General features: G+C 43.9%; 2 protein-coding genes across 5 annotated transcripts in view; one reads left to right on the top strand and one right to left on the bottom strand.

Moving 5' to 3' along the window:
* Nucleotides 1–16113: 16113 nt before the first annotated feature.
* On the bottom strand, nucleotides 16114–21521 carry LOC120406243. The gene is made up of 4 exons (XM_039540799.1): nucleotides 21428–21521; nucleotides 18394–18429; nucleotides 16668–16787; nucleotides 16114–16532 (listed from the first exon to the last, which is right to left on the bottom strand). The coding sequence occupies exons 1-4, from the start codon at nucleotides 21519–21521 to the stop codon at nucleotides 16114–16116; spliced, it is 669 nt and encodes a 222-aa protein (XP_039396733.1).
* Nucleotides 21522–21932: 411 nt separating this feature from the next.
* The window catches only part of EGFL6 (EGF like domain multiple 6), a 65802-nt gene continuing 62012 nt past the window's right edge, over nucleotides 21933–25722 (top strand). Inside the window, exon 1 of one of the 4 annotated variants that reach the window (XM_039520383.1) lies at nucleotides 21933–22245. In XM_039520383.1, coding sequence (XP_039376317.1) covers nucleotides 22166–22245 — 80 coding nt within the window. In that variant the 5' untranslated portion in view covers nucleotides 21933–22165. Of the gene's footprint in view, nucleotides 22246–22548; nucleotides 22657–25722 lie in introns of those variants that run through there. The other 3 variants (XM_039520382.1, XM_039520380.1, XM_039520381.1) reach the window with 3 other exon arrangements.

The raw sequence follows: 25722 nt of genomic DNA on the forward strand, positions 1-25722 counted from the left end.
GTCTGCAGTACACACCTGTTTCTCATATGACTCTACCATATCTGAGTAGGATGATCTCAGATAATAAATAAGAATGACAGAAGACTGATATCAGCTCCTCTGTTTCTCAGGATATTGCGTCACCTTTTCCACCGGCACTGAACTGACATTGCAGTATTTATACCAAAGCTCAGATGGCTCTCATCAGATAACCAATTGCCCCAAGTCTTTGAAAGGTAATTGCCCAGGTAGTGCAAGGCATTTGAGTGTGGGAGACAGGAAGAAAGAGTATAGGGTGGAGGAGTTGATAGAAGCTGGGTTCTCACTTTTTCCTTTTGTCCTCGGAATGAATTTCAGTCTGATCTCACAAAGTGGACAGGCCCCAAACCATCTCTGGGCTAGCTGAGTAAACATTTCTTATGGATGAGTGTGAGTACTGACTTCCATTGAAAGGAAACTCATTGACGGGCAGGCTCCACAGCAAAGCAGGAGGTTGGGAACAACCTCTGGAGTGTTTGGCAAAGTGAGGTCACATGGCTTGAAGATGTCACATTCTCAAGCTTTGTCTACAATATTACTATAACCGAATCGAGGGACCTGGTTACAGCCTGTTTTAATGTTGTACTGTGGAACATGTTTAAAGGGACATGGCTCTGTGGTAACCTTCTACAATTTTTAATCATGTTGTAACCAGATTGGCAGTAGTGTTGTTGCTGTAAACACAGGAAAATGGAGTTTGCCCATTTGGGGAATATGGGGATTGGTTTAGGTTAGTTTACTCACTTCCTTTTTTTTTTTAAAACTACTGGCAATTAGGAGAGAAATATGTTGTAACCAAGTTCCCTGACTCCTTTATAGTTGCAATAAAGGTAATAATGTAGATAGGGCCTTGGTAGCTTCAGAAGAAGGTCAATGCACTCTGGGGTAAGTTTTGTATAAGGAAGGCCTAGAGTAAAACCAAACTCAGATGCCAAGCATGAGTAAAGTCTATGTCCCATTTCACTGGGTTCTTTCACTGTTTAAAGCCTCTCATTTGAACCCTGCCTTTGGGATTAAACTGGCAAATGCTGAGTGGGAACACACATCTCACAGGATAGCTCAGTATCTTCCAGGACTGAATCCTTAAAAGGAGACAGAATTGCAAATATTAATGTACTGGCAAAAGCTAAACATCCTGTATGAAATCTAGTATTTCAATTTATCTTACTAAACATAAGGCAGCCCTTTGGATAGTCTGGCTCTTACCTATCAGTAGATTAGTATAATCTAAAATGATTTTGAAGGGAAGAATTACAGTGCACAACTATGTAATTTTGAAATTCAGAATCAAATTCACCTTCACTCAGTAAAACACTGATGATTATTTTAATGGCATGTCTTGCAAAGGCTGCATTAATTGAGTGTCTATAGAAGTGCACATGCATGATGAAATCTCCATGTTTTTATAATATACATTTTAAGGAAATGTAGTGCCCTTAAACGGTACTGAACTGATTGAATTCCTCTCTTTGTTGACCACACAGGCAGCCAAATTCAAGGACACTCGTATTAGCAATGCATATTTCCCCAGTCTGTCTCACCAAAGTACCTTAAGCCTAACCTGAAGTAACCACCCCTTGGTGAGTTAGTCACCACACATTCAATCAATGTCAATGCCAATACACTTCACAGTGGCCATTGACCAGCTATCAAACGGCAACAGTGTCTCTTCCCTACTGTCCAGGGCTGTATGTAAACCAGTGACCTAGAGATGAAAGGGCTGTATCCCATTACCAGTCCTATACAGTCCCCCAACGGGATCATTTTAATTTTCACCAAATTTATATCTTGTTACAATTATGGTTTTCAATATGGAACTCTAAAGTTTTGATGTTGCCCCCTCTATGGTGAGATGATAGGGTTGCCAACCCTCCAGGATTGTCTCCAGGAATTAAAGATTAGTCTTTAATTAAAGATTGTTATGTGATGAAACCTCCAGGAATACCTCCAACTAAAACTGGCAACCTATGAGATGATATAGAGTCTGCACAGGGCCACTTTGGGAGGAAGTCTGCAGTCACAGGAGACAAAGGAAAAATCAGCAGGGGAGCCCATCATGGGATATTTAACATCAAGACTGGATGAGAAATACAGAGAAATGTCAGACTGTTATATGGATTTTGGATAAAATATTATATTTTGGTAAGGGGTTTTGTGTGTGTGCGTGTGCGCATGGTGGGGAGACTTAATGATCACTCTGCGTAGAGTTCAGATAGAGTTGGACAGGCATTTCTGCTTAAAACACTTGTACTTACAAAGAGTAGAAAGGGTTGATCCTGTGGTTAAGGAACAGAAGTTGCTATCAAAGATCTGGCGTCTATTCCTGTCTCTGCCACAGATGTCCTGTGGAATCGTGAGCATTTCATTTAACTTCTCTTAGCTGCTTCTTCTATCAAATGAGGATAGTGCTTCTTACCTAGCTCATTTGATAGAAGAAGCAGCTAAGAGAAGTTAAATGAAATGCCCACGAGCTAAGATATCATTGAATGGATATCTAAGATATCATTGAATGGAAGGTGTTATACAGATGCAAAGTATTTTTACTAGACAAGGTTCCTTAAGGCACAGCTTTGCCTGCTCTCTATTGAGTCAGATTCAGAAATGGGTGAATAATCTGCAAAGAATAAATTACTCCACAAATTTATGGGAGGGTTTTTCAGCTCTGGAAATTTCATAGCAGATTCTGAATTTGTCATATGACTGTATTTCACACATCTTTTTGAGAATACTTTACCTTTCTGAATTGTTTGTGAACAGCATTGCATATATTTGGTATAGTATGGTAAAGTTTGAGCTGTTGTGGTTACTCAGATAAGTTACATTGCATCTAGTCAGATTCTGGCATCAGTTACTCAAGATACATACTGTTGTAACTCTGTATTTGCATAGCTATAAATGGATTGAAATTTTGTCCATTGTTTCTGTTCACTGACCAAACCCAGGCCCAGATACCGCTGGTGAGAAAACTGAATCTGAATCCTTCCCATGCTGCCAGAGCCAAATGCTACATTAGGGCACAAATAAGGCTCTGCCATCCCTGTCTATTCTGGACTGCTCTTTGCCTGTCCTCTGTGTTAAGTCCCTTTGAGATCCAGTGATTAGCCAATGTTTGGGGTCTTGTGTTTGTTTCTATAAGAAAGAGAAAATAGAAGATGGAATTGGGTATTTATTTGATGCAAACCTTTTTATTTACAAAGAATGTTGATGGTTTAACACAGACACTGGTGTCAGACAAGGATGCATTCCTCTTCCAAGACTCTTCTGTTTGGCATTACCATTGACCTCATTATGAGAGAAAGCGTAGATCAATGCAAAACAGGCATTGCATGGGTCAACAACAGGACACTAGAAGATTAAATTTTGCTGACAACACAGCTTTTCTGAGTGACTGTTCAGCCAACGTGCAAGTCAAGATTGAAAGTATCACAAAATAAAGGGTTAATAGCTATGAAAAATAAATACATCTGAGAACCCCACCAGCTCTGAACTCAGGCATTGTTAGAAGGCAAAGGAATACCGGGGTGAGTCAATTCTCATATCTTGGCAGTAGCACTGAAGACCAGGGGGATGTCCAGAAGGACATAATGTCATGAATTGGCAAGGTGGCAGTTGGTTTAATTAGCTTAAACAAGACTCGGTCACTGAAAATCTACAGTTTAAAGACCAAACTCTCACTCTAACTTAAATGTTATTTCCACCTTAATATAGGAATGTGAAAGCTGGAAGTAGTATAAGGGCCCTACCATCAATCAAACCCTAACCCCGCCCCTAACCCCGCCCCTTGACCCCTGTAGCCCCTCCCACCTGTCACCGGAAGTCCCACCCTCTGGGGGTATTACTTCCGGGGTCAAGATGGCCACATGACCGGAAGTGAGGTGGGTCATGTGACCCCTCTAAGAACTCCTCCCACCCCCCTCTACCAATCAGGAGGGGTTTCGTCCCGGAAGGACCACCCCCCAGAAGAGATTTGCCCAATCAGGGTGACTTCCGGGGCGGGTGACCGGAAGCGAAGTGGGTCATGTGACCCCTCTAAGAACTCCTCCCACCCCCCTCTACCAATCAGGAGGGGTTTCGTCCCGGAAGGACCACCCCGAGAAGAGATTTGCCCAATCAGGGTGACTTCCGGGGGTGGCCACGTGACCGGAAGCGAGGTGTGTCATGTGACCCCTCTAAGAACTCCTCCCACCCCCCTCTACCAATCAGGAGGGGTTTCGTCCCGGAAGGACCACCCCGAGAGGAAATTTTGCCCAATGAGGGTGACTTCTGGGTTGGGGTGAGTGGGCCGGAAGTGGGTCGTGTGACCCCTCTAAGAACTCCTCCCACCACCCTCTACCAATCAGGAGGCGTTTTGTCCCGACAGGACCACCCCGAGAGGAGATTTTGACCAATCGGGTGACCTCTAAGAGCTCCTCCCAAGGCCCTCCGCCAATCCGAGTGCAGCACCATTACCCCATAAGTCCCAGCGCCGGACAGAGGAGGCCATTTCTTACCAAGCACACATGTTTTAGAAAAGCGTGGAAAGGCTGCCGAGAGGAAACATGGACTCTTCACCACCCCGTCAGAACTTCGGACTTTGTTTTAGACCCAAGCACCATACTTATGTGGCGCAGGCGCCACGTCAGCGACAGTTCTGAGGAGGAGGAGGAGTGACCGAGGGGAGCCCTTTGGCCCAGCCGTTGATGGATACGCCGAACCCAAACCCGACACCTCGTGAGGCACCCCGAGGAGCCTGATGGCCTCTCTTTGTCCACCCTCAGAGCCTGATCGCGAGGAGTCACCGTGGACAAGGCAAACGGAAAAGACAGCGCCAGGTAAATGAATGATTAAGAAATGACAGTAGAAGAGGAGGTAATGAGGCTAGGAATGGGGTTTGTGTAAAAAATTAAAGAAAACCAACCAAGCAGTTGGTGTACTTATACTGTTTCTTTTTCTGAAAATCTCTCAACAGCTCGACGATGCCTTTCTAGACGCCTTAAAGAACCTGCGTATCAGTAACCCGGTGGGAGTAAATAGATCGAACATCAGCTGTTTTTGCTCATGTCCTTTTCACAGATTTTAAGCCAAAAAAAAAAAAAAAGGACAAAATGGAAGAATGAACCAGCTCAGACTTACCAGGGGTGATGGCGCCCATTTTACAGCCGCCTGTAAAAACAAAACAAAACAAAAGATTATGTTAAACCAGTCAATTAATAAAATTTTTATTTAAATGTGTCAATATGAGCATGCGTGTCCATTTTTCATACTTGTGGTAGTAAAAGAATGAACCAGCTCAGACTTACCAGGGGGGTGATGGTGGCCATTTTACAGGCGTCTGTAAAAACAAAATGGAAGAATCAATCAGCTCAGACTTACCAGGGGTGATGGCGTCCATTTTACAGGCGTCTGTAAAAACAAAATGGCAGAATCAACAAGCTCAGACTTACCAGGGGTGATGGCGTCCATTTTACAGCCGTCTGTAAAACAAAATGGAAGAATCAACCAGCTCAGACTTACCGTGGGGTTATGGCGCCCATTTTACAGCTGTCTGTAAAAACAAAACAAACAAACAAAAAAGATTATGTTAAACCAAGCAATTAATAAAATTTATTTAAATGTGTCAATATGAGCGTGTCCATTTCCATACTTGTGGTAGTAAAGACGGTACCAGTAGCAGTCATGTCTACGCTGACGGCTCTTTAAAGAAAATATATTACAATCCCAGGAAGTTGGGAGCTTTGGCGGAGTGAACCCTCTTTTCGAGAGGCTAGAAAGCATAGTAAAACTTTAAATAGAAGACAAGTAACAGCTTGGCTTTCAGACCAGGATGCTTACACTTTACACAAACCGGCTCGAATACATTTTAAAAGAAACAAGACCATTGTTTCAGATGTGGATGCGCAGTGGCAGGCAGATTTGGTGGATATGCACCGGTTCTCCAAACACAACGGCGGTTTTAAGTACATCTTAACAGTGATAGACATTCTATCCAAATATGCCTGGGCCTTAGGCCTAAAAGACAAGACTGGTGGTGAAGTATCCAAGGCCTTTAAAGCTATTTTCAGCGAAGGTCGCGTGCCTCAAAAATTACAAACCGATCGGGGGAAAGAATTTTTAAACAAACCTTTAAGTGGATTGTTAAAGCGGCATGGGGTTCACCATTTTGTTACTAATAATGAAGTCAAAGCAGGGGTTGTGGAGCGATTTAACAGAACTTTAAAAACTAGGATGTGGAGATATTTTACAGCCCATAACACCTTTCGCTACATTGACGTCTTACCTGACTTTATAAAGAGTTACAACCAGAGCTTTCACAGAACTATACGCACCAGACCCTTGATGTTAACCCTTCAAATTCTCTGAAGGTATGGAAAACGGTTTACGGAGATGGTTTTAAAATAAACGGGTTGTTGCCCCTTTTAGAAAAGGTGACCACGTGAGACTATCTAAAACCAAAGGCGCTTTTGAAAAGGTTATGAACAGATGTTTACCGATGAGATATTCATAGTGGATGAAGCCTTAACCAGGAGCCAAAGACCTGTCTACCGATTAAAAGATTATGAGGGTGAGGTAGTGACTGGATCTTTTACCCTGAAGAATTACAAAAGTAAACCCCAAACGAGACAGGATTTACAGGATTGAAAAAATTCTAGCGGAGAAAGGAAAAGGGAGAAAAACAGCTACTGGTGAAATGGTTGGGTTGGCCTGATAAGTTTAACAGCTGGGTGGAAGCTTCTCAGCTCTGTGACATTTAGACACGAAACAGAAAAAATCCTCCTGCAAAAGACAGAGAAGAAAAAATTAATAATGAGCGATGGCGGGTTTTACATCACTTTGCCCAGCAATGCCAGCTCTGCAGTTTTTCCCAAAACACCATCTCGAACTTTACAATACGGCTAATTAAGCCCTTGATCTCCCTGGTGCCTGGGAGGTGGGGTTAGTGGAAATACAATACCCGCACAGCTGGAATACTATCAATGAAGACACCCCTTTGAAATCACCTTTGGAGATACGACGGAATTTTATCCTACGACGAGGTTATTACTCGACCATACCTGAATTACTGGAGCATATGAACAGCGCCGTGGCTCGTCACCCCGACCACCTGAGGTGGTCATGAACTACGACCCTGTGGGCAGAAAAGTGAGACTTAAATCTACCAATGTTATGTACGGGTTTTCTACTGGCGGAGCTAGCTAACATTCTGGGTTTGGGCCCCAAACGCAACGTCCAAAAATTTTCCTTCTCGGCAGACATCACAGGGGTTTTAACTCCTTGTATCTGTACACGGATATCGAGAGTACCAGTTTGTGGGGACTTTTCTGTTCCCCTGTTACGCTGCGTCCTGTCCGAGGATGGAACAATGAGTTTGTTACCATCACCTACGATAAACCTCATTACGTCCCTGTCAGTAAACACCACATCGACACCATTACCATTGAAATAAAGACAGATCAGAACAGAGGCGTTTCATTTCGCTTTGGCAAGGTGATCGCAAGCTGCATTTGCATCATGGAGAGAGCGAGGTTTCTAAAAAGAAAAAGCAAAACACTATTATGGCGATCGTAAAAATTATGGTGACCCCACCATCTACAGGAACTATTACAAAGCCCAGGCTGGATATGCCCTTCCTGGATATCATGGGGCCCCGTGATGTACGGGGCTGGTGTGGGTGGAATATTTCGTAGCCTTCTTTCAAAAGCTGTACCGCTTTGAGGAGAGGGCTAGAGATTATTAAACCCCACGTAAAACTGCCGCCAAAACATAGCTAAAGACGTGGTAGGTCATGTCTCCCGGGCTGTTCTGGAGAAGGTGGGGAATACAGCTTCACAGGAAGGAGCGGGGCTGATGTACATTAAAAGGAGGAAGAGAGAGAGAAATACGTCATACCCGCGACGCACAGGTCCCCAAACCCTTTAAAAGAAGGGCTTTGACACGCAGGGCCAGCCATAAACGAAAGTCCAAGAGGAAGCCTGGGCAAAAGAGGAGACGCGCTGCCTGCTAAAAGAGACATATTTTAATCGATATGGCTTTTGTTCACTGCGGTCTGAAGAGTGCGCCAAATCTGAACTAGACTTGTTTCAAATAGCCCTACGCAGACCAGCATCGAAAAAGCATTTACATTGAGGTGCCACCTCTATCGGCCGTTACGGAGTCTGCCCCATTGACTTTTTATAGCAGGGAATGGCATAGATTATATGGATTTAAACAACACGCTGCTTTACCTGTGTTGCAAGATTGTAAAGGAGACGGAACTGAACTTGCCGCGACGCCAAGTGGGCCTGGTGAATTACCCTGTGGCCTCTATTTTCAGCCAGTTGGATGTTACTCTGGGAGACCGCCTTGTAAGCCAAAGCAACAATTGTTATCCTTACAGGGCCTTTATAGAATCAGTGCTCAATTACAGCGATGACACCGCCACGCAATTTTCTGCCGGTCTGTTTTACAAAGACACTGCTGGACAACATGAAAAAACAGAGTTGGATGGAAGGAATCTAGGGTTTGTGAGGCGTGCAAAGCTGACGGCTGAAAGCAGAACGGTAGAGCTGCTGGGCCATCTACACAGTGACCTGTTTTTTCAAGAAAAACTTTTGTTAAACGGAGTGGATGTGAAAATTAAACTGACGCGCAGTAAAGACGCTTTCTGTTTAATGGGCAGCGCGCTGAAGGCTTTAAACTGCGCATTGTATCAGCGCCCCTTTTGTGAAGAAAGTACGGTGGCCCCGGGTGTCCGTCTGGGGCACGCGGAGGCCCTGCTTGCCTCTAATGCTAAATACCCCGTGGACCGTGTGGGAATGAAAGTGTTTAGCATCCCTGCGGGCAGCAGGGTCAGTAACCAGGAGAACCTGTTTTTGGGACAGTTACCCAAAATGCTCGCCCTAGGGTTTGTGGATAACGATGCCTTTAGCGGAAGTTACACTAAAAATCCCTTTCATTTTAAACATTACGATATAAATTTTGTGGCCTTGTATGTGGATGGTGAACAGGTACCACCAAGCCTCTGCAACCGACTTCGAGGCAGGACGCTGCGTGAGAGAATACATGAATCTGGTACAGACAGCTGGTAAACACATGAAAGATCGTTCTTGTTAATTGACCGGGAGGAGTTTGCACAGGGTTACACCTTGTTTGCCTTTGACCTGTCTCCGACCAGGAATGTGCAGATCATTATTCCCTAATTAAAACTGGGAACCTGAGAGCAGAAATACGTTTTGGAAAGGCTTTGACAGTCACCGTTAATATGATCGTGTATGGGGTTTTTGACAATGTCATAGAGATAAATCAGAGAAGAAACGTTCTGTTTGACTACATGTGAACATGGACACCGTGCAGCTCTCACGTGTCTTATCAACGGATCCTTACACGAAAAAGAATTTCTTAGATGTGTTCCCTTGTGATTGGCTCCCTGGAGGCAAGCTGTCTCAGAGACCCCTAGGTTTGGTGGTGAACACGCATCCGCACAACCAACCGGGTGAACATTGGCTCGCCCTGTATCTGGCGGAGCGTAACCGTGGAGAGTTTTTTGACTCATATGGGCAACCCCCGAACAGCGTGTTGTTTCCTAAAAGCATTATGAAATTTTTAAACAAAAATGCCACAGACCTGGTGTTTCACAATAGACAATTACAAGACCCCCGCTCCGTCGCCTGTGGCTATCACTGCGTGTTTTTCTTACATCATCGTAGCAAGGGTTTATCTTTTGAACGGCTTTTAAAATTGTATTCTAATGACTTAGTGCAAAATGACCGGATGGTAATGAATTTTGTAAAGAGTAAATTTAAATTTGGGCATGCCTAGCCTTGCTCAAAACATGTTTCAACAAGCCCAGACGTGTGTATCTTGTAATGATTTTTATAGCCGTGTTACCCAATAAAACACCCCAAGTGTGGGGTTTAAAGAAATTGATGTTTGGTGGGTTTTTTTTTTTGTTTTTTTAAATGACCAATTGAGAAAAATTACACAGATTTTTTTTAAAAAGTATAGAAATGTTTTATTTAAAGCAAAACATTACAAATTTTAAAAATTTTAGAATGTGAAAAAAACATTACACACTGAGCCACTGGGCTCTTTTTAGCCAATTTTTTTTTTTTTTTATAGGGCAAAAAGGGGTCACGGATTCTTGATCCGCCCGGTGTCAGCGGTCGAGGCCTTGAGGCGCTCCAAAAGGTCTCTGTTGGCCGCATTGCCCATGACGGAAGAGGGTACGTTCAGTTCCGCCATGGCATTCATAAACACATCCCATCCTTTAGGTACACGTTTGCTAGGTACAGAGCGCGTTTGGGTGACGGCCCTGACTAAGTCAAGCATGTTAGAACCATTAACCACAGAGCCTTTGTACACAAAAGACCCTTTATCGTCCCATGAAGAGAGATTTTTATCCTGGCCCAGTTTATTTAGCAATACTATTGCATTTTTTTTAAAACGCTTATTCACGTTATCCAGCACCTCCTGAGCAACAGAGTCTGAGTTCTTTGGTGTTTCTGGGGGTTTGGCAGTTACGCTTTGTTCCTGTTCCGTAGAAACAGACTTATTTTCCTTTATCCGCATCGCTTTGCTTCACGACGTTAGGTACCTTTGAAGCACGGCGCTGTAAAGTTTAGCCTTTTCAGATTCGCCAGGTCAGTTCTTTGAAGAACAGACTTCATTTCAGCGTCCAGTAAGCGAGTCGCTGTTGTTCTGATATTTTCCTCTGCCGGAGGGGGAGCCCTTAATTGCTCCAACTGGTGGCTGGGCACCAGGTACATTTTTTCTGCATACTCCATTATCGATTAGTTAAAAGCCCTGTTATCAGAGGGATAGCAAAACTTAACAGAGGCCCGATAAACCCCCCAGACTGCTTTACCAGAAGCTTTTTCTTTTATGCGAAACGCCTTATTACACAAAGTTTTTATAAGCGCATGCTTTCTTTTTAACACACGCACTTGATTCTGTGTCAAAGGTACGTTTCCTTTTAAGGTATTGAGCGCTATTTCTGAAATGGCCGCTACTAGATCGTCAGAGGCCGAACACAGTATAGCCCTCCTTTGCTGCGGGGACGATTTGCTAAGTAATTTTAAAAGGCCCAGGTTTCTCTTCACGCAGCTAGACATGTTTTCAGTCAGCAGCCCCAGCTGTTAAAAAGGGGCCTGCCGATAAGTCATCTCTTTTTATACCCAGCTGCTGTTTTTTTTAAAGTATAAACCACCGGCCAGTCTGGAGGAAAAGACCGGTTCTTAGTCTATAAGCTTCTGGTGTGGAAGCATTTAAATCCACCACCAGGTAGCCATAAGGTCTTTTGGTAGCATCCTCAAAAGCTTCTAGAAAGAATTGAGCTTTGCCGGGGTACATTTGCCGAGCGAGCGTGGTGATTTGTAATTTGTCCCTGGGGTTTTTGAACAGAACCATGTACTTTGTGTTTAGGTTAATCGTGCGACTCTTTTTTCCCTGACAAAATACGTTCTGAACTATATACATAATGCTCAGGTTTCTGTGATGCACGACTTTGGTAAAAGCTTTTTCAATTTCATCGCTTTCACAAGCAGAGTTCATCAGATCGTCTATGATAATCATATTTACTTTATTAGTAGGAAACAAACCATCATCATCCAAAGCATCAGGCAACCCCTCCACAAAATTGATAAAGGGATATTTACAGAGCAGTTCTTTATACAGAGGTTGCCAACAACTGTAACACCACACGATATTCTCAGGCATAACAGACAGTGTTTGTTTGGCATTATCCAACACATTTTTTATAAAGTAACTTTTTCCGCAGTTGCTAGGCCCCGCTAGAATTGCAGAAAAGGGGTGTTTCCACCTCGTATCCATTTTTTTTTTCAAAAGCCGTAGGGTAGGGTTTTAAAATCTTTTCCTAGTACCCTCTTGTTATAAACCACTTTTTGAGTTTTTTTAAGGGTTTTTGTTTCTATTTGCCACTGTTTTTTGTTTCTTACAATAGAGGGCTGCTGCACCTCTATTTTTTTCGAGGTGTTTTCTTGCAGACCCGTGCAGTAGTCCAGAACTAGATCTTTCAAACTGCCAAAGTTGATCTTTTCACAATTTGCTACGTTTAGGGTAATACCTTTGACTTTCATACAGGCCTTTCCTCCAGACAGCTTATACCCGTATGTTTTTGGGCCTGCCGACACAAACTCGGTGATGTGTTGATCTGGTGGAATCTCGCTTGTGAGGTCCCCTAAATAATCCCCCAGAGGGGGATTCCAGGCACCCTCCCTTTTCACAAAAATCACCGAGTCTGTGTCGTGGTACAGGCACCGCTCTTGCAAACCGTCTAGGAGGCTGTATAATTCTAAGCGGGCATAAGCGGTGGTAAAACAGGCTATGAAAACATTGGTATTGCCAGAGACCGTGTACCGTTCTTTTGCATGCTTCCAAGACACGCACGCTGTTTCATCATCGATAAACTCGCAGGATGAAACCTCGTAATTGGGGGAAAATAGGTACTGCCAGAGTTCATCAGGGTCTCTCACGATGCTGGTGTTGGGTAGGTTGGTTCTTTGGCCGAATTTACCCCACAGAGAATTTAAAAACAGTTTAGCGATTTGGCGTTTAGCAGGGTTTGATCTGATTTCGTGTTGGCGTAAATGCACGCCTTCTTTCTGGTAGAAATCGCTAATGTACTTATTTTGTTTTTCCTCATTTGTGCACCAGCTGGGATACCCTGAAGCCTCTTGTTTCTGGCGGAGGTGTAATTTTATGTACTCTGAAAAGAGTTTATCAGATTTTTTATTAAAATGCCAGATTTCGTAGATTTTAGCCACCACGCACTTTTGCTATAGCCGCTCAATTCCACCGCACCAAGTCCCCAGGATGGCCCGCCTCGTCAGTATGGGTGCATGTCTCCTGCTCGGTTTCAGCACAGGTTTGGCATAGCGGGAACATAAGCTTGCCACCCACTCTGACAGGTAACAATGGGAAAAAGAGGCCTCGTGGGGGGTAAACTTTAACTTTTGCAATTCCAAAATAATTTGCCAGGGGTCCAAATTTGTCATAAACTATATCGGGGTGTCCGATAGGGTATTCTTTGGTTTTGTTTACAAAAGGGTACAGGCTGGTAAAATCATAATAGTGAATTTCTTCTCCGGGTTAGGCTTGTAATACAGACTGATAGCGCTTTGTCCTCCCCAAAAAGAGCATCCCTAGGCACAAGAGGCTGTGGTAACTGGGCTCGGTTTAAAAAGTCTGCCAACTCCCTGTCTGTTTCTTTCATTACCTCCCACTCATGCTCCCAAAGAGTCCTCACTACAAAACCCTGTTGTTTTAGAAAGTCAGCCTTGAGCTGCGTCTTGTAATAAAGAAACCCAAAAGATGTCCCTGTCATAGGATTTTGTGTTTTTTCACAATAACAGGTGACACAGCCGTGGAAAAACATCCATTAAACTCAAAGGCTGTGCGTATTCCCATCAACATCGGCATAACTGTCAAAAAGTAGGGGCCTACCTGTAGTTCCCCACCCTGTAAAGCATGCCGTATCTGTATATTTTCTTTGTGAGAGGTATACAACAGCCACTGAATAGATGGGGTTGAATATCTCTTTTCTGCCTGTGATAGTTGTCTGGAGGAGAAGAGCTACCGCCTTAGGCTCCAAAAACATAAACCTGTACATAGCCATGCAAACGGATGCCAGTGTTATGTACTGGAATGGATCTATGCACAGTTTTATCTCGGTGAATTTACCAGGTTCTCTCTCTACTACATTTCCCTTCTCCGTCATTTTCATAATCTCTCCTCTGTATAGGATACAAGCCTGTCTCAAAATTTTGACATCCTGCTGACAGTAATACGCGAGCTCTTTCTGCAAGTCAAACACCTCAGAACTGTGGTCCTGATACCAGTCGAGAAACTCTGCTTTTTCTCCGGCATCATGCTTTCTACACCATAGTGTGCCACACCGGGCATAGGCCCCACATAATTTTGATTTTCTAAAGTGTTAAAAATGGGGAAAATACCCTTTGCACCCTTCAAACCCCATTGCCTGCGGTAGCTTGCTAAGCTTCATGGGCAAGAAGTTTAAAGAGTCTATAAAACGAATCCCCAGGGCCTTCACTTCCACGCACATTAGTTTACTACCCTGAGTAATCAGTTCTATGCACATCTTTTCCTTCAGTAACTGCCTAACGATGAAATACGATCATAACCTTTGGAATTGTGCGCTAGGAACGTAGTCCCGAAACTCTTTGCCGATAAAGGTCTTAACAAAGACAGACAGACACTCATCGCCTTAAATTCCCAGGATTTTTCGGGCTTTAAGGACGAGCAAAAATGTAATTGGGAGTGTGCACCCCAGTCTCCTGCATGCATTCGAAATCATAAAAGATATACTTTTCTGAGGATTCAGGCTTTCTAAGGCTATCCATAAAGCAAAAGTGACTGTCTACATCACCAACGATCGAACCCTGACACTGCTTACATCGTCTCCCTTTACACTTATGCCGCTTGCCAACGTAAGACTGACACTGATCACACAAAGTTTTTGACAGGCATTTGACTTGTTTTTTTGATGCACAGTCTACATGTCTGTGTAAACACTCTTTGGAGTGACAATACAGTCACAGCGAGGGCACCTCAGCTGCACCCCAACATTATCCGAGCATGTTACACTCAAGCAGAGGCAGCAACGAGACCTGCAAGAGTGGTTGTGACTGTACACCGTGTGGCAAAACTCACAATAATTTTTTGCATCAAACAACTTTTTCACATCCAGAACCCCATAGTAATGCTCATCGTGCAACAGGATGAAATAAGTCTTGGGGTACGCTAGGCCTCCTGTTTTGAAAAAGCCCCAGCCACCTTTTTCCGTATACAGCACCACCTGTATGTTCACTCCTAAATGCTGTTCAAACTTTGCTACGTCACTCAACAGAACCTTTTTTTGATCTGACCACCCCAGTTGCTCATGCAACTTTCTCGCCTCCGCTAACAATTTCAAGGTCCGTAGGTTTACGATCGGACATGACGGCCAAAAGGCCACCCGCAAAACACAGATTGGTACCGGCGTAAGTCAGGTCTACCAAACACTGTCTTTTTTTATGAATAATTTGACTACTCAGAATAGAATTTAAAACTCTACGAGCACCCCCACCCCTGTTTTTTACAACTGTCACAACAAGGCGCAATGTCCCATCGAGATGCAACTCTCTATTGCTCTGTAGCAGCTTTGAGGTGTGATTTAAGAAATCCTCAGCAGATAGCTCATCCCTAGTTCTTCTGACTGAAAACAAAGCGTTAGCTAAATTACGGCTCTCTAAACGTAACTGAACGTAATCATCAGGGCCTACCCTACCATTAATGTCATCGAGGACCGACTGTATTCCCCGGTGTATGGCTTCAACAACCTGCTGAGCTGAATTTATTTGCTCAAGGTTGACAAAACGAAATTCCTCACAATATACCGACCCGAATCTAAGTAATTCACGTTGCCAACTTCTCACTCTTTCCATATACACCTCTGCATTTTCGGGTTACTTGGGGGTTCCTCTACAGGATCGTTAGCGACATCTTCTACATCAGATGCTATTTCAGGGTCATTGGGAGAGGAACGGGGCCCATCTAGAGAGCCCTCTGGGGAATTTACTAAACCAGAGTCTGATTCCATCTCCCCATTTTCAGAGAAGCCAGTCTGAGAGCCTCCAGTAGGAGGCATCTCTTTTTGGTTTTTTTTCCTCATGAACTCTTTAGCCCTTTTTAAAAGTTTTACAACCACCCTGGCCTGGAACTTTTGGCAGCCATCTGTTTATCCCCAAGCGCTGTCCCCTTTTGTTTACACATGAGCTGGTGTGAACCCTGGAGGGTGCCCCTTTACCCAGGCCCCTTTCCACGACTAGTCATGCCTGCTTAGAGACACCCTTTCCAACCCTCCTGTCTTTCAGCATTGCTCTGAACAAAGAATCATATTTTTCCCAAGTCTTTCTAGAAGGCCGTTCTTTAGACTCCCAAGGATACAGCATCCATCACTTTTCTGATGGAAGCATCAAACTCTTCCCAAACACTAGAACTCGGGGGAGCTGCGGCGAGCTTATGGTTTTGGGAGAATGTTTTGTCAGTGCTCGGTGTTTTATTCACAACCCCTAGAGCGCATGCCCGGGTTTGTGAACGTGGGCATTTTCACTCACAGTAGTCTCAGGGCTTGGTGTGGCCGCTGAGGAACTGGAATCGTGTTTGTGTGGTTGCAGCACTCGGCATTGCAGAAGCTTCTAGTCCATGGTTTTTATATGGAGCCCATACACTACATGCTCCAGGTCTGCGCACCTTCAGAACCCCTAGAGTGCGTGCTCTGGGGTTGTGAACGTGGGCATTTTCGCTCACAGTTTCCTCAGGGCTTGGTGTGGCGGTGACCGCTGAGGAACTGGAGTTGTGTTTGTGTGGTGGTTTTTTACCAGAGTCTTTTGTTTTGTCCTTGGGTTTCACGTATATGAGATCTGGGCTGTTTTGCGTTGTTAAAGGTCTCAAAGCAGATTCCTGGTTCTTTAGTGGTTCTGGAGGAGGTGTCCTTGTCCTTGTAGCGCTGACAACAGCATTTTCAGAAAGGTTGCCCCTGCCTATGAGGGAGAAAAAAACCATAACATTTTACAAAAAACTGAACTTTACCATCTACTCTCTCACCCATACCTATGTATTTACTTAAAATACAAAAGCTCATAGAACAACTAAACCAATAAGCAAAGTATATTTACAGGGCTTCATGCATCCTTCAGTCACTGATGCTGGTGAATTTTCCTTTTCAGCCGTCTCCTTCCTTTTTCTTTTGAGTTTGTTTTCCCTCTGGTCTAAGGATTTCTCATGTTTTGACTGTACTGTGAGCAAACACATAAAACCATCTTGTAAAACTTAAAAATTATATATTTCATTCAGTAGGGTGTTTTTCTATTTTAAAAAAATCATAGCTTTACCACAAAATAATCCATTTTTGGCCCTACAACAAACAATTTTTAAAAACATCTTATTTTGCAAAATAAAAACCAAAACTGCTTTTTAAAAAAAAATCCATTATGCACAGTAAAAAACCAAATACTTTTTTAAAAAACCTATGCCCCAGCTTTATAACACACCAAATCATGCTTGCAGCCACACACACCTTTTTCAAAAAGCCACATGTTACTTTTCAAACAAACAAGAAAAAAAAAACCATGCATTTAAAAACCCATGTGTGTTTGGGCCTTCCCCCTCCTCAAACCCCACATTATGTACAGTAAAAACCAAATACTTTTAAAAAAACCTATGCCCCAGCTTTATAACACACCAAATCATGCTTGCAGCCACACACACTTTTTTCAAAAAGCCACATGTTACTTTTCAAACAAACAAGAAAAAAAAAAACCATGCATTTAAAAACCCATGTGTGTTTGGGCCTTCCCCATAAACCCCCCACATTATGTACAGTAAAAAAACAAATACTTTTTAAAAAACCTATGCCCCAGCTTTATCACACACACTTTTTTCAAAAAGCCACATGTTACTTTTCAAACAAACAAGAAAAAAAAAAAAAAACCATGCATTTAAAAACCCATGTGTGTTTGGGCCTTCCCCATAAACCCCCCACATTATGTACAGTAAAAAACCAAATACTTTTTAAAAAACCTATGCCCCAGCTTTATAACACACCAAATCATGCTTGCAGCCACACACACTTTTTCAAAAAGCCACATGTTACTTTTCAAACAAACAAGAAAAAAAACCATGCATTTAAAAACCCATGTGTGTTTGGGCCTTGCCTTCCCCCCCACATTATGTACAGTAAAAACCAAATACTTTTTAAAAAACCTATGCCCCAGCTTTATAACACACCAAATCATGCTTGCAGCCACACACACTTTTTCAAAAGCCACATGTTACTTTTCAAACAAACAAGAAAAAAAAACCATGCATTTAAAAACCCATGTGTGTTTGGGCCTTCCTCCTCAAACCCCACATTATGTACAGTAAAACCAAATACTTTTAAAAACCTATGCCCCCGCTTTATAACACACACACACACCAAATCATGCTTGCAGCCACACACACTTTTTTCAAAAAGCCACATGTTACTTTTCAAACAAACAAGAAAAAGCCCCAAACCATGCATTTAAAAGGCAGTTGCAAAAAAAAAAAAGTTACCTTTTACTATGGGATAAAGTGTTGCAGGGCCATGATTGTTCTGTTCCCCCCCATGTGTGCCTTCAGGTTATAGAGCAAGCAGAAACATGTTAGTATTACCACCAAATCCCTATACAACCTGGGTAATACTTTTCTTTTTTTTTTTAACAGTATTAAGCACAACTATAGTTAAAATGGTTTTTACCTTGGCCTGGTTCCATGCTAAACAGATCCACCCCTGAAATACATACAGGCACCATTATTTACTAAGACAGCCTGGGCAAAAAGTGGCTTTATAGTTTCAGAGTTAAAGGCACAAGGTCTTACCTCTTTTTGAGTCCAGCAGCTCTCCAAGAAGGTTTTCTGTTAAAAAGGACAAACTCCAGCACAGCTAAGATTTTTATAGCCTCTCATGCCCATTGTTTTTCAAATAGTTGCTAAAAGGTTAATTTAATCACCACAGGTAAACTGCAACACACCCTTTTGTGAGCTGGGTTGTGGGGGTGAGGGTTGTGTATGCTTAAATCCATTCATTTCAACAGAGCCTGGATAGCTCAGTGGTTTGAGTAATGGTTTGGTAAACCCAGGGTTGTAAGTTCAATCCTTGATCTGGGGTAAAAATGAATATTTGGTCCTGCTAGTAAAAAGGCAGGTCTTATGAGATAAGTATATCTCCATATTAACTGTATTATACTCAAACATGTCTGAACTAGTCCTGGCTCTATTTTTTTTTATTGTAAGCACATTTTTTTTTAAGGATATTTCCCCCCCTCCCACAACATACATTTCACACACAAGCACAAAAACACAAAAGCTAATTCTCACAAACTATTTTATTTTAAAAAGACATACAACTCCTTCAAAACAAACCAAGATGCTTCATTAAAACTTAAGGGCAAAAGGCCTTCTAACAAAACACAATAATCACAACCCCCTTTTTTTTAAATTTACAGCTACCAAGTATTATATCGCATGTTTGCCTCCTCACCATTCTCTAACTTAAGCCTTTTAGATTTCTTACAAATAGTCTTTTTCTTAAGCAGGGTTCTGTAACTTTTTGTGCGAACTAGACGATCAATATAACGTTGTAAGCAGGCATCTTCCGGCTTGGTCATTTTCTTTAAAACACGGTCAGGGTCTTCACTGAATTGCACAGCATTTATCAAAGTCACCCCTTGTGCTAAATGTTCTTGGGTTAGGTACAGACATTGCATAGCATAACCTGTGGCAATAACAGTGTTTAATAAGCTTTCCAAACACAGCTCAGCACACAGGGCCCGGAGCTTGCAGTTTATATCCACTGAAGTCCAAGTCACACAGTCATGGTGTCGTTGGGCTGGCGATCTATGACACAGCCCTCACAATCTTCAAAAAGCTTTTCCTAAGGCAATGTTTAAGAACAGCATAAACAGCAACGCTGCATAATAGTCCGCATAACTTTTTTACGCTCATGACGTGGCACTGGCTCGGATAGTTCTATGCCAAGCCTCCTCCTAAATTCCTCAAACCCATCATCCTCGGAGCCCTCTTCAACAATTTGTATTGGTGTTGAGCAAAAACATGGTGGGCCCGGTTCATCTTCGCTGCTTGATGCAACGCTGTCCAGGGGCTCTGGGTCCTCTAGAAAGGCATCGTCGAGCTGCTAAAAATTTTCAAAAAAAAGAAGAAACAGTGTAAGTACTCCAGCTGCTTGGTTGGTTTTCTTTAATTTTTACACAAACCCCATTCCTAGCCTCATTACCCTCTTCTACTGTCGTTTAATCATTCATTTACCTGAGCGCTGCCTTTTCCGTTTGCCTTGTCCACCGGTGACTCTCAGTGGCAATCTGAGGTGGACAAAGAGAGACCATCAGGCTCCTCGGGTGTCTCACGAGGGTTTTGGGGTCGGGGTCCGCGTATCCAACAACGGCTGGGCCAAAGGGCTCCCAAAGTCACACCCTCCTCCTCAGAACTGTCGCTGATGTAACGCTTTTCCGTGGACGGTCAAAGACCCTCGGGTAAAACAAAGTCCAAGTTCTGACGGGGTGGTGAAGGAGTCCATGTTTCCTCTCGGCAGCCTTTCCACGCTTTTCTAAAACACGTGTGCTTGGTAAGAAATGGCCTCCTCTGTCCGGCGCTGGGACTTATGGGGTAATGGTGCTGCACTCGGATTGGCGGAGGGCCTTGGGAGGAGCTCTTAGAGGGGTCACCCGATTGGTCAAAATCTCCTCTCGGGTGGTCCTGTCGGGACAAAACGCCTCCTGATTGGTAGAGGGTGGTGGGAGGAGTTTTTAGAGGGGTCACACGACCCACTTCCGGCCCGCTCACCCCAACCCAGAAGTCACCCTCATTGGGCAAAATTTCCTCTCGGGGTGGTCCTTCCGGGACGAAACCCCTCCTGATTGGTAGAGGGGGGTGGGAGGAGTTCTTAGAGGGGTCACATGACCCACCTCACTTCCGGTCATGTGGCCACCCCCGGAAGTCACCCTGATTGGGCAAATCTCTTCTCGGGGTGGTCCTTCCGGGACGAAACCCCTCCTGATTGGTAGAGGGGGGTGGGAGGAGTTCTTAGAGGGGTCACATGACCCACATCGCTCGGTCACCCGCCCGAAGTCACCCTGATTGGGCAAATTTTCCTCTGGGGGTGGTCCTTCCGGGACGAAACCCCTCCTGATTGGTAGAGGGGGGTGGGAGGAGTTCTTAGAGGGGTCACATGACCCACCTCACTTCCGGTCATGTGGCCATCTTGACCCCGGAAGTAATACCCCCAGAGGGTGGGACTTCCGGTGACAGGTGGGAGGGGCTACAGGGGTCAAGGGGCGGGGTTAGGGGCGGGGTTAGGGTTTGATTGATGGTAGGGCCCTTATACTACTGCTGGAAATCTACCAAAGGTATAGACGCATGTCTAACTGTCTTTGGAAGAAAAAATACCTCAGGAGAATACTAGATATATAACAAATGCCAAGATTCCCTAGAAAGTTCAACAGCTTATCTCCAAAGTTATCCAGAAAAGAGAATGGAAATATGTAGATGCATAGGTGCTAGAACTGGGGGTGCTGCTGTGCCCCCTGTTTGAAGTGGTTTCCATTATATACAGGGTTTACAGTCTCAGCACCCTATTATATAAATGGTCCCAGCACCCCTGGTGGGATGTGTTAAGAATGAACGAGCATGCCCTTCGGGCAGGGACCATCTCCCGCTCTGTCTGTACAGTGTCTAGCACAAGGGAGTCCCGTTCTTGGCTGCTCTGCCATACTAAATATGTTAAATAACCATAAATGTTTGCCAGGGCAGGGGGGTCGGGGGCAGCTGGAGGAGAGAATACGCATAAATGCAAACATGAAACTCTTGGGTTGTAAATACACTTATGCCTGAAATTCACTTTCCTTCATGTTTGCACCACTAAAATCAATCCCCGTTTGCAGAAAGCCAGCACAAAGGGCGTGGGAATGTTTATGGGAATTTGTACTGGCCATCGCTAACAATCCATGATTAACCACTTCTGTAAGCGGGGGTTTGTCAGGACTTGTCAGTGTCACCCTTGTTTTGCCCCCTGGATCAGGTGCCAGCAGCCTCCACTTCACAGGCGAAGCTGTGCTAACCAAGCCTGCCTTTCTCTCCCTTCCCGTCCTCTCGGGATCGTTATCTGCAAGCAAGATTCTGGGTAACGCGGCATTTCTTTTCTCTCTCTGCGGTGGGTTGGGGCGGGGAGGGTTAATTATTGGGTTGGCTGGGGCCAGCCTGGGCCCACCTTTCCCCGCATCCCACGCTCAGCGGTCACTGTTTGTCACTTGCTTTGAAGCGGCAGCAGCGTGCAAAGCCCAGCGTGTGTGTTGCTGTAGGCGGCCCCCCCCCCCGGTGGAAGCGAGTGACCCGCCCCCAGCCTACCCGGACTAGCAGGGTTTGGTGAGGGGGGGGCAGTGTAGATGTCCCCGCTGGCGGAGCCCCCCGCAATCCTCCTCTGCTCACCCGCCCGCCGCCGGGGCTTGCTGTCCCTGGCTGCTGCTAAACCTCGCCCCGGAGCCCCGAGCCGGCACTGGAGGGGGAGGCAAATCACACCCACCAAGGCAGCAGCACAGCGCTCACTCTCCCTCCCGCCGCTTCCCCGTGCCGCTCAGACATGGGGCCGATCGCCTGCTGCAGCGCTTTGCTAGCCACCCTGCTGCCCTTTGTTAGCCGCGGGTTTGCTGACAGCGCCAGGTTAGTAGAACAGGCCCGGCCCGGGGCACTGCTCTCCTGTGCACTGCACGGGGGCCAGGCAGGGGAGGGTGAAACTGCGGGGTGGTCTGTCTGTCTGTCTGTCTCTCCCAGCGAAGGAGCGCTCAGACCCCAGGCCAGAGCTGGGCGAGCTCTCTGCAGTGACTAGTGCCGGAGTCGTGCGAGCCACCCACCCCTGCGCCCAGTGTCAGCCCTTTGTTTCTGCCGGCCAGCCATCAGGGGACGGGCGCGGGGCAGATGTGCTGGTTAGTCTCCGCTGGTTGCTGAACGCTTCCTGGGACATATTTCACCCTGTGGGTTGTCCCGTCCGCCAGCTGTTTGCTGTGGCTGTCTCTTCGACGGTTCGCTGTCGCGGATGTGTGATTGGTCACCCCAGGGTTTCTGCTCTGATGGGTGAGTGAATCTCTTAAAATTAAGAGGAGGGAAATCGGAGATACCAAGGTGGCGATAGAAACACTTTCCCTATGAACATTTGCCCAGACACCTGTCCACCTCTCTTGGTGAGACTGTTTTGCTTTCTGCAACCATTCATGAAAACAAGAAGTGATCTTGTTCTAATGATCACAGAAAACCAATACAAAGGACTAGTGATTTTTTTATTAAATGAATATTTGCTATTTTTTCTTCAGTATTTTCCCAGTTCTACTCAAATGTATGTTAAATTAAGTTTTTCCCCTATTCCTCTACATGATGATCCAATTTAACAACATCTATGTTGGGGATGGATTATATAATGTGTGTGTATTGTTGTGTGTGTGTTAATGCATGTACATAGGTACATATATTTGTAATGTACCAATCTTATGATACCTAGGTATCATATATAGATTATTATGTGAATTGCAATTAGAGAGAGACCCAAGCTGAACGTTTCAGAATCAGATTCCTAAAACTGCAAAGTTTTGGAGCATTTGGATCTAGAGTTTTTGGTTGATCCGTTATAAAGATAGTGAGGGCAGGGGGTGAAATGTGGATTCTAGTTAGCAATTTGCAGCTTCATGGGTAGCCAGACCTGGAGTTTTATTTCAAGTCTATCACTAACTTTAATGGGTATTATTCAATTCAGGTTTGAACACCTGCTTTTGCTTTTTCCTTCTTTAACTGGTTTCTTATCAGTGGCTGTTGCAGCAGCTTATTCTGGAGGACAATGATCCTCTTGAACTTTGATTGGGTGCAAGCAGCTGTTTGTGGTGATCAGCTTTTCCTATTGATGCTGTTTCTGCCTAAGCAGAGAGATTCTTGTACGATACTGTGACTGACAAGTATTTAATAGACTTTCCATAGGCATCTATATCTTCATGTGTTTTCCCCCAGAGCTTTGGATGAATCAAACCCTCAAGCATTTTCCAGCAAGTAGGTGCAGATAGATGTGCAGCATGTTAAATTAAGAACTGCTTGTTGGTACAGCTCTGATTTTATAAAGCTCAGTAGAGCTAAGTTCACCAGACAGCAAGTGTGAAAAATCGGGATGAGAATGTGGGCGAATAGGCACCTATATAAGACAAAGCCCCAAATATCAGGACTGTCCCTATAAAATCAGGACATCTGGCCACCCTAGAGTATAACGCTACTGAAGAGACAGTTATTAAGACTTTCCCTCTATTTTACAGACTATAGACTAAACTTTCCCTGGAGTAATTCCACTGAAGTCAATGGGGTTACACTGGGAATGGCTCTGGCTCTAATTTAAAAAACTCAGGGAGCTATAGATGAATACAAAGAAGGTACGCAAAATATAGAAGGCTATAAATTGTCCTCTTAAATTTGCTTGTAGAAATAGACACTCTTAATAACCATATGTTAAAGTTCTTAAACATTTGTATCCCACAAGGAGAACAATCGAGGTAAGGTCCAGCATACAATTTTGAGAGGGAATTAAAGTTATTCAGTATCAGACAAACTTTTCCAGGGCTTCACATTCAGAGTTAAGCAAGAAGCCATAAAGACCACAATAAAATAGTAACTATTAAAAAGGAGCATTCAAAGCAATTAGAGATGACATTTTCAAGATGTTTAGCCTTAGGGTCATGAACTGGTATGTTTCTTCTCAGCAAGTGGAAGTGTGCAGTTCCAGCATGTTCAGAGCTGTCAAATGCTCAGTTTTTCAGGAACTGCTCAGGGACTCAAGTTTATGAACTCCAGAGCTACTCATATAGAAAACACATTTTGCACTTCAAGCAGGGCATCATCCGTAACAAGCATTATGATCATGTTACTTATTTCTTGAGGTTTTATGCATTAGTGTTTCAAGCTTTTTCACAGGCCTGAAATTGCAGAATGAAAGCATTTCAACAGAAAATGTTTTTGACTTTTTAGCTGAACCAGTGATGAGTTGTATTAAAACCTCAATTATATAACATTAAACCAGGACATTTGAAGACTGATGCTTGCTCCATGTCCAATGCATAGATATGACAAGACTGATTGGTGGTGGTGGTTCCCAGTGGGTTTTGGCCAAGATCAGAGTTGCATCTTGTTCTAATAAAAACAGACTTTAAACATCTGGATGGAAGGGTTAAACAGCATGTTAACTAGATTTTGTAGAGGATACTAAATTAAAGGGACTCAAATACCAAGTGTCCTATAGAGTTTTTAGAAATATGGACAGGAAATAGCAAAATTAGAATCAGCTTTGAAAAACTGAAGTTAATACTAATCAGTCACTGAAAAGGCAGAGTCCTGGAAAGAAGTGATAACAAAAAGAAACATACAGGTCGTAAATTGTTAAGAAACAAGCTTTCAGAGAGCTAGGACAGACGAGAAGAAAAGATCGATAAGATTTTTGTAGTGTGGTCAGAGGCATCATATTGTGGAGCAGATGAAAATGGTTCTTTTCTTTAAAGTTCAGCTTATTCCACCTATTAGTGATGAAATACTGGTAAAACTCCCATTGATTTAATTGGGGCCAGAATTTCACCCTAGGCCCTAGTCCTGCAGTACTAACTCAGGAAAAAACTCCCATTGATTTAGACGGGAATGTTGTCAGCAAAAGAACAGTAGGATCAATCCATTCGAATACTGTGTTCAGTTCTTAGTCTTTCATTACCAGAAATATATATTTGAATTGGAAACAGTTCAGAGAATAGTGACAAAATGGCAACATGCTGAAAAGAATGGGTAGACATTAGGGAGAGAATTAAAAGAACTAGATTTGTATAATGTGATTAGAGGGAGATGGGCATGAAAACAGTCTACAGTTATTTAAAGGGTAAACAAAACACAGGGCTGGAGTTGTGCCTTAGAGGCAGAACCATGCTGTAAAGAGGGTTTTTTTGGAGGAGAGAGGGGCAGGGAGGAGGAGGAAGGGCATGATGGAAACCTTAGGCAAATTCTTGCTGACTCAGCCAGAATTCCTCCTGGTGTTCTGAAGGAGCTCTCACTGAAGCTTCATCATGTTTCATAACCGGAGTTGGCTAGGGCAAAGTTGGGAATATCATAGATTAGGGTTGAAAGAGACCT

This window comes from Mauremys reevesii, linkage group 1, assembly GCF_016161935.1.
Source record: "Mauremys reevesii isolate NIE-2019 linkage group 1, ASM1616193v1, whole genome shotgun sequence".
Taxonomy (NCBI): domain Eukaryota; kingdom Metazoa; phylum Chordata; order Testudines; family Geoemydidae; genus Mauremys; species Mauremys reevesii.

What these genes read in the sequence shown, in the direction of transcription:
- LOC120406243 (XM_039540799.1), bottom strand. Translation starts at nt 21,521, where the DNA reads ATGGCCAGTACAAATTCCCATAAACATTCCCACGCCCTTTGTGCTGGC. An exon ending in TGGTGCAAACATGAAGGAAA is followed by an intron (nt 18,430 to 21,427) that starts GTGAATTTCAGG and finishes CCTTTTTAACAG; the next exon opens with AAAACCTTCTTGGAGAGCTG. An exon ending in TGAAGGATGCATGAAGCCCT is followed by an intron (nt 16,533 to 16,667) that starts GTAAATATACTT and finishes TCTCCCTCATAG; the next exon opens with GCAGGGGCAACCTTTCTGAA.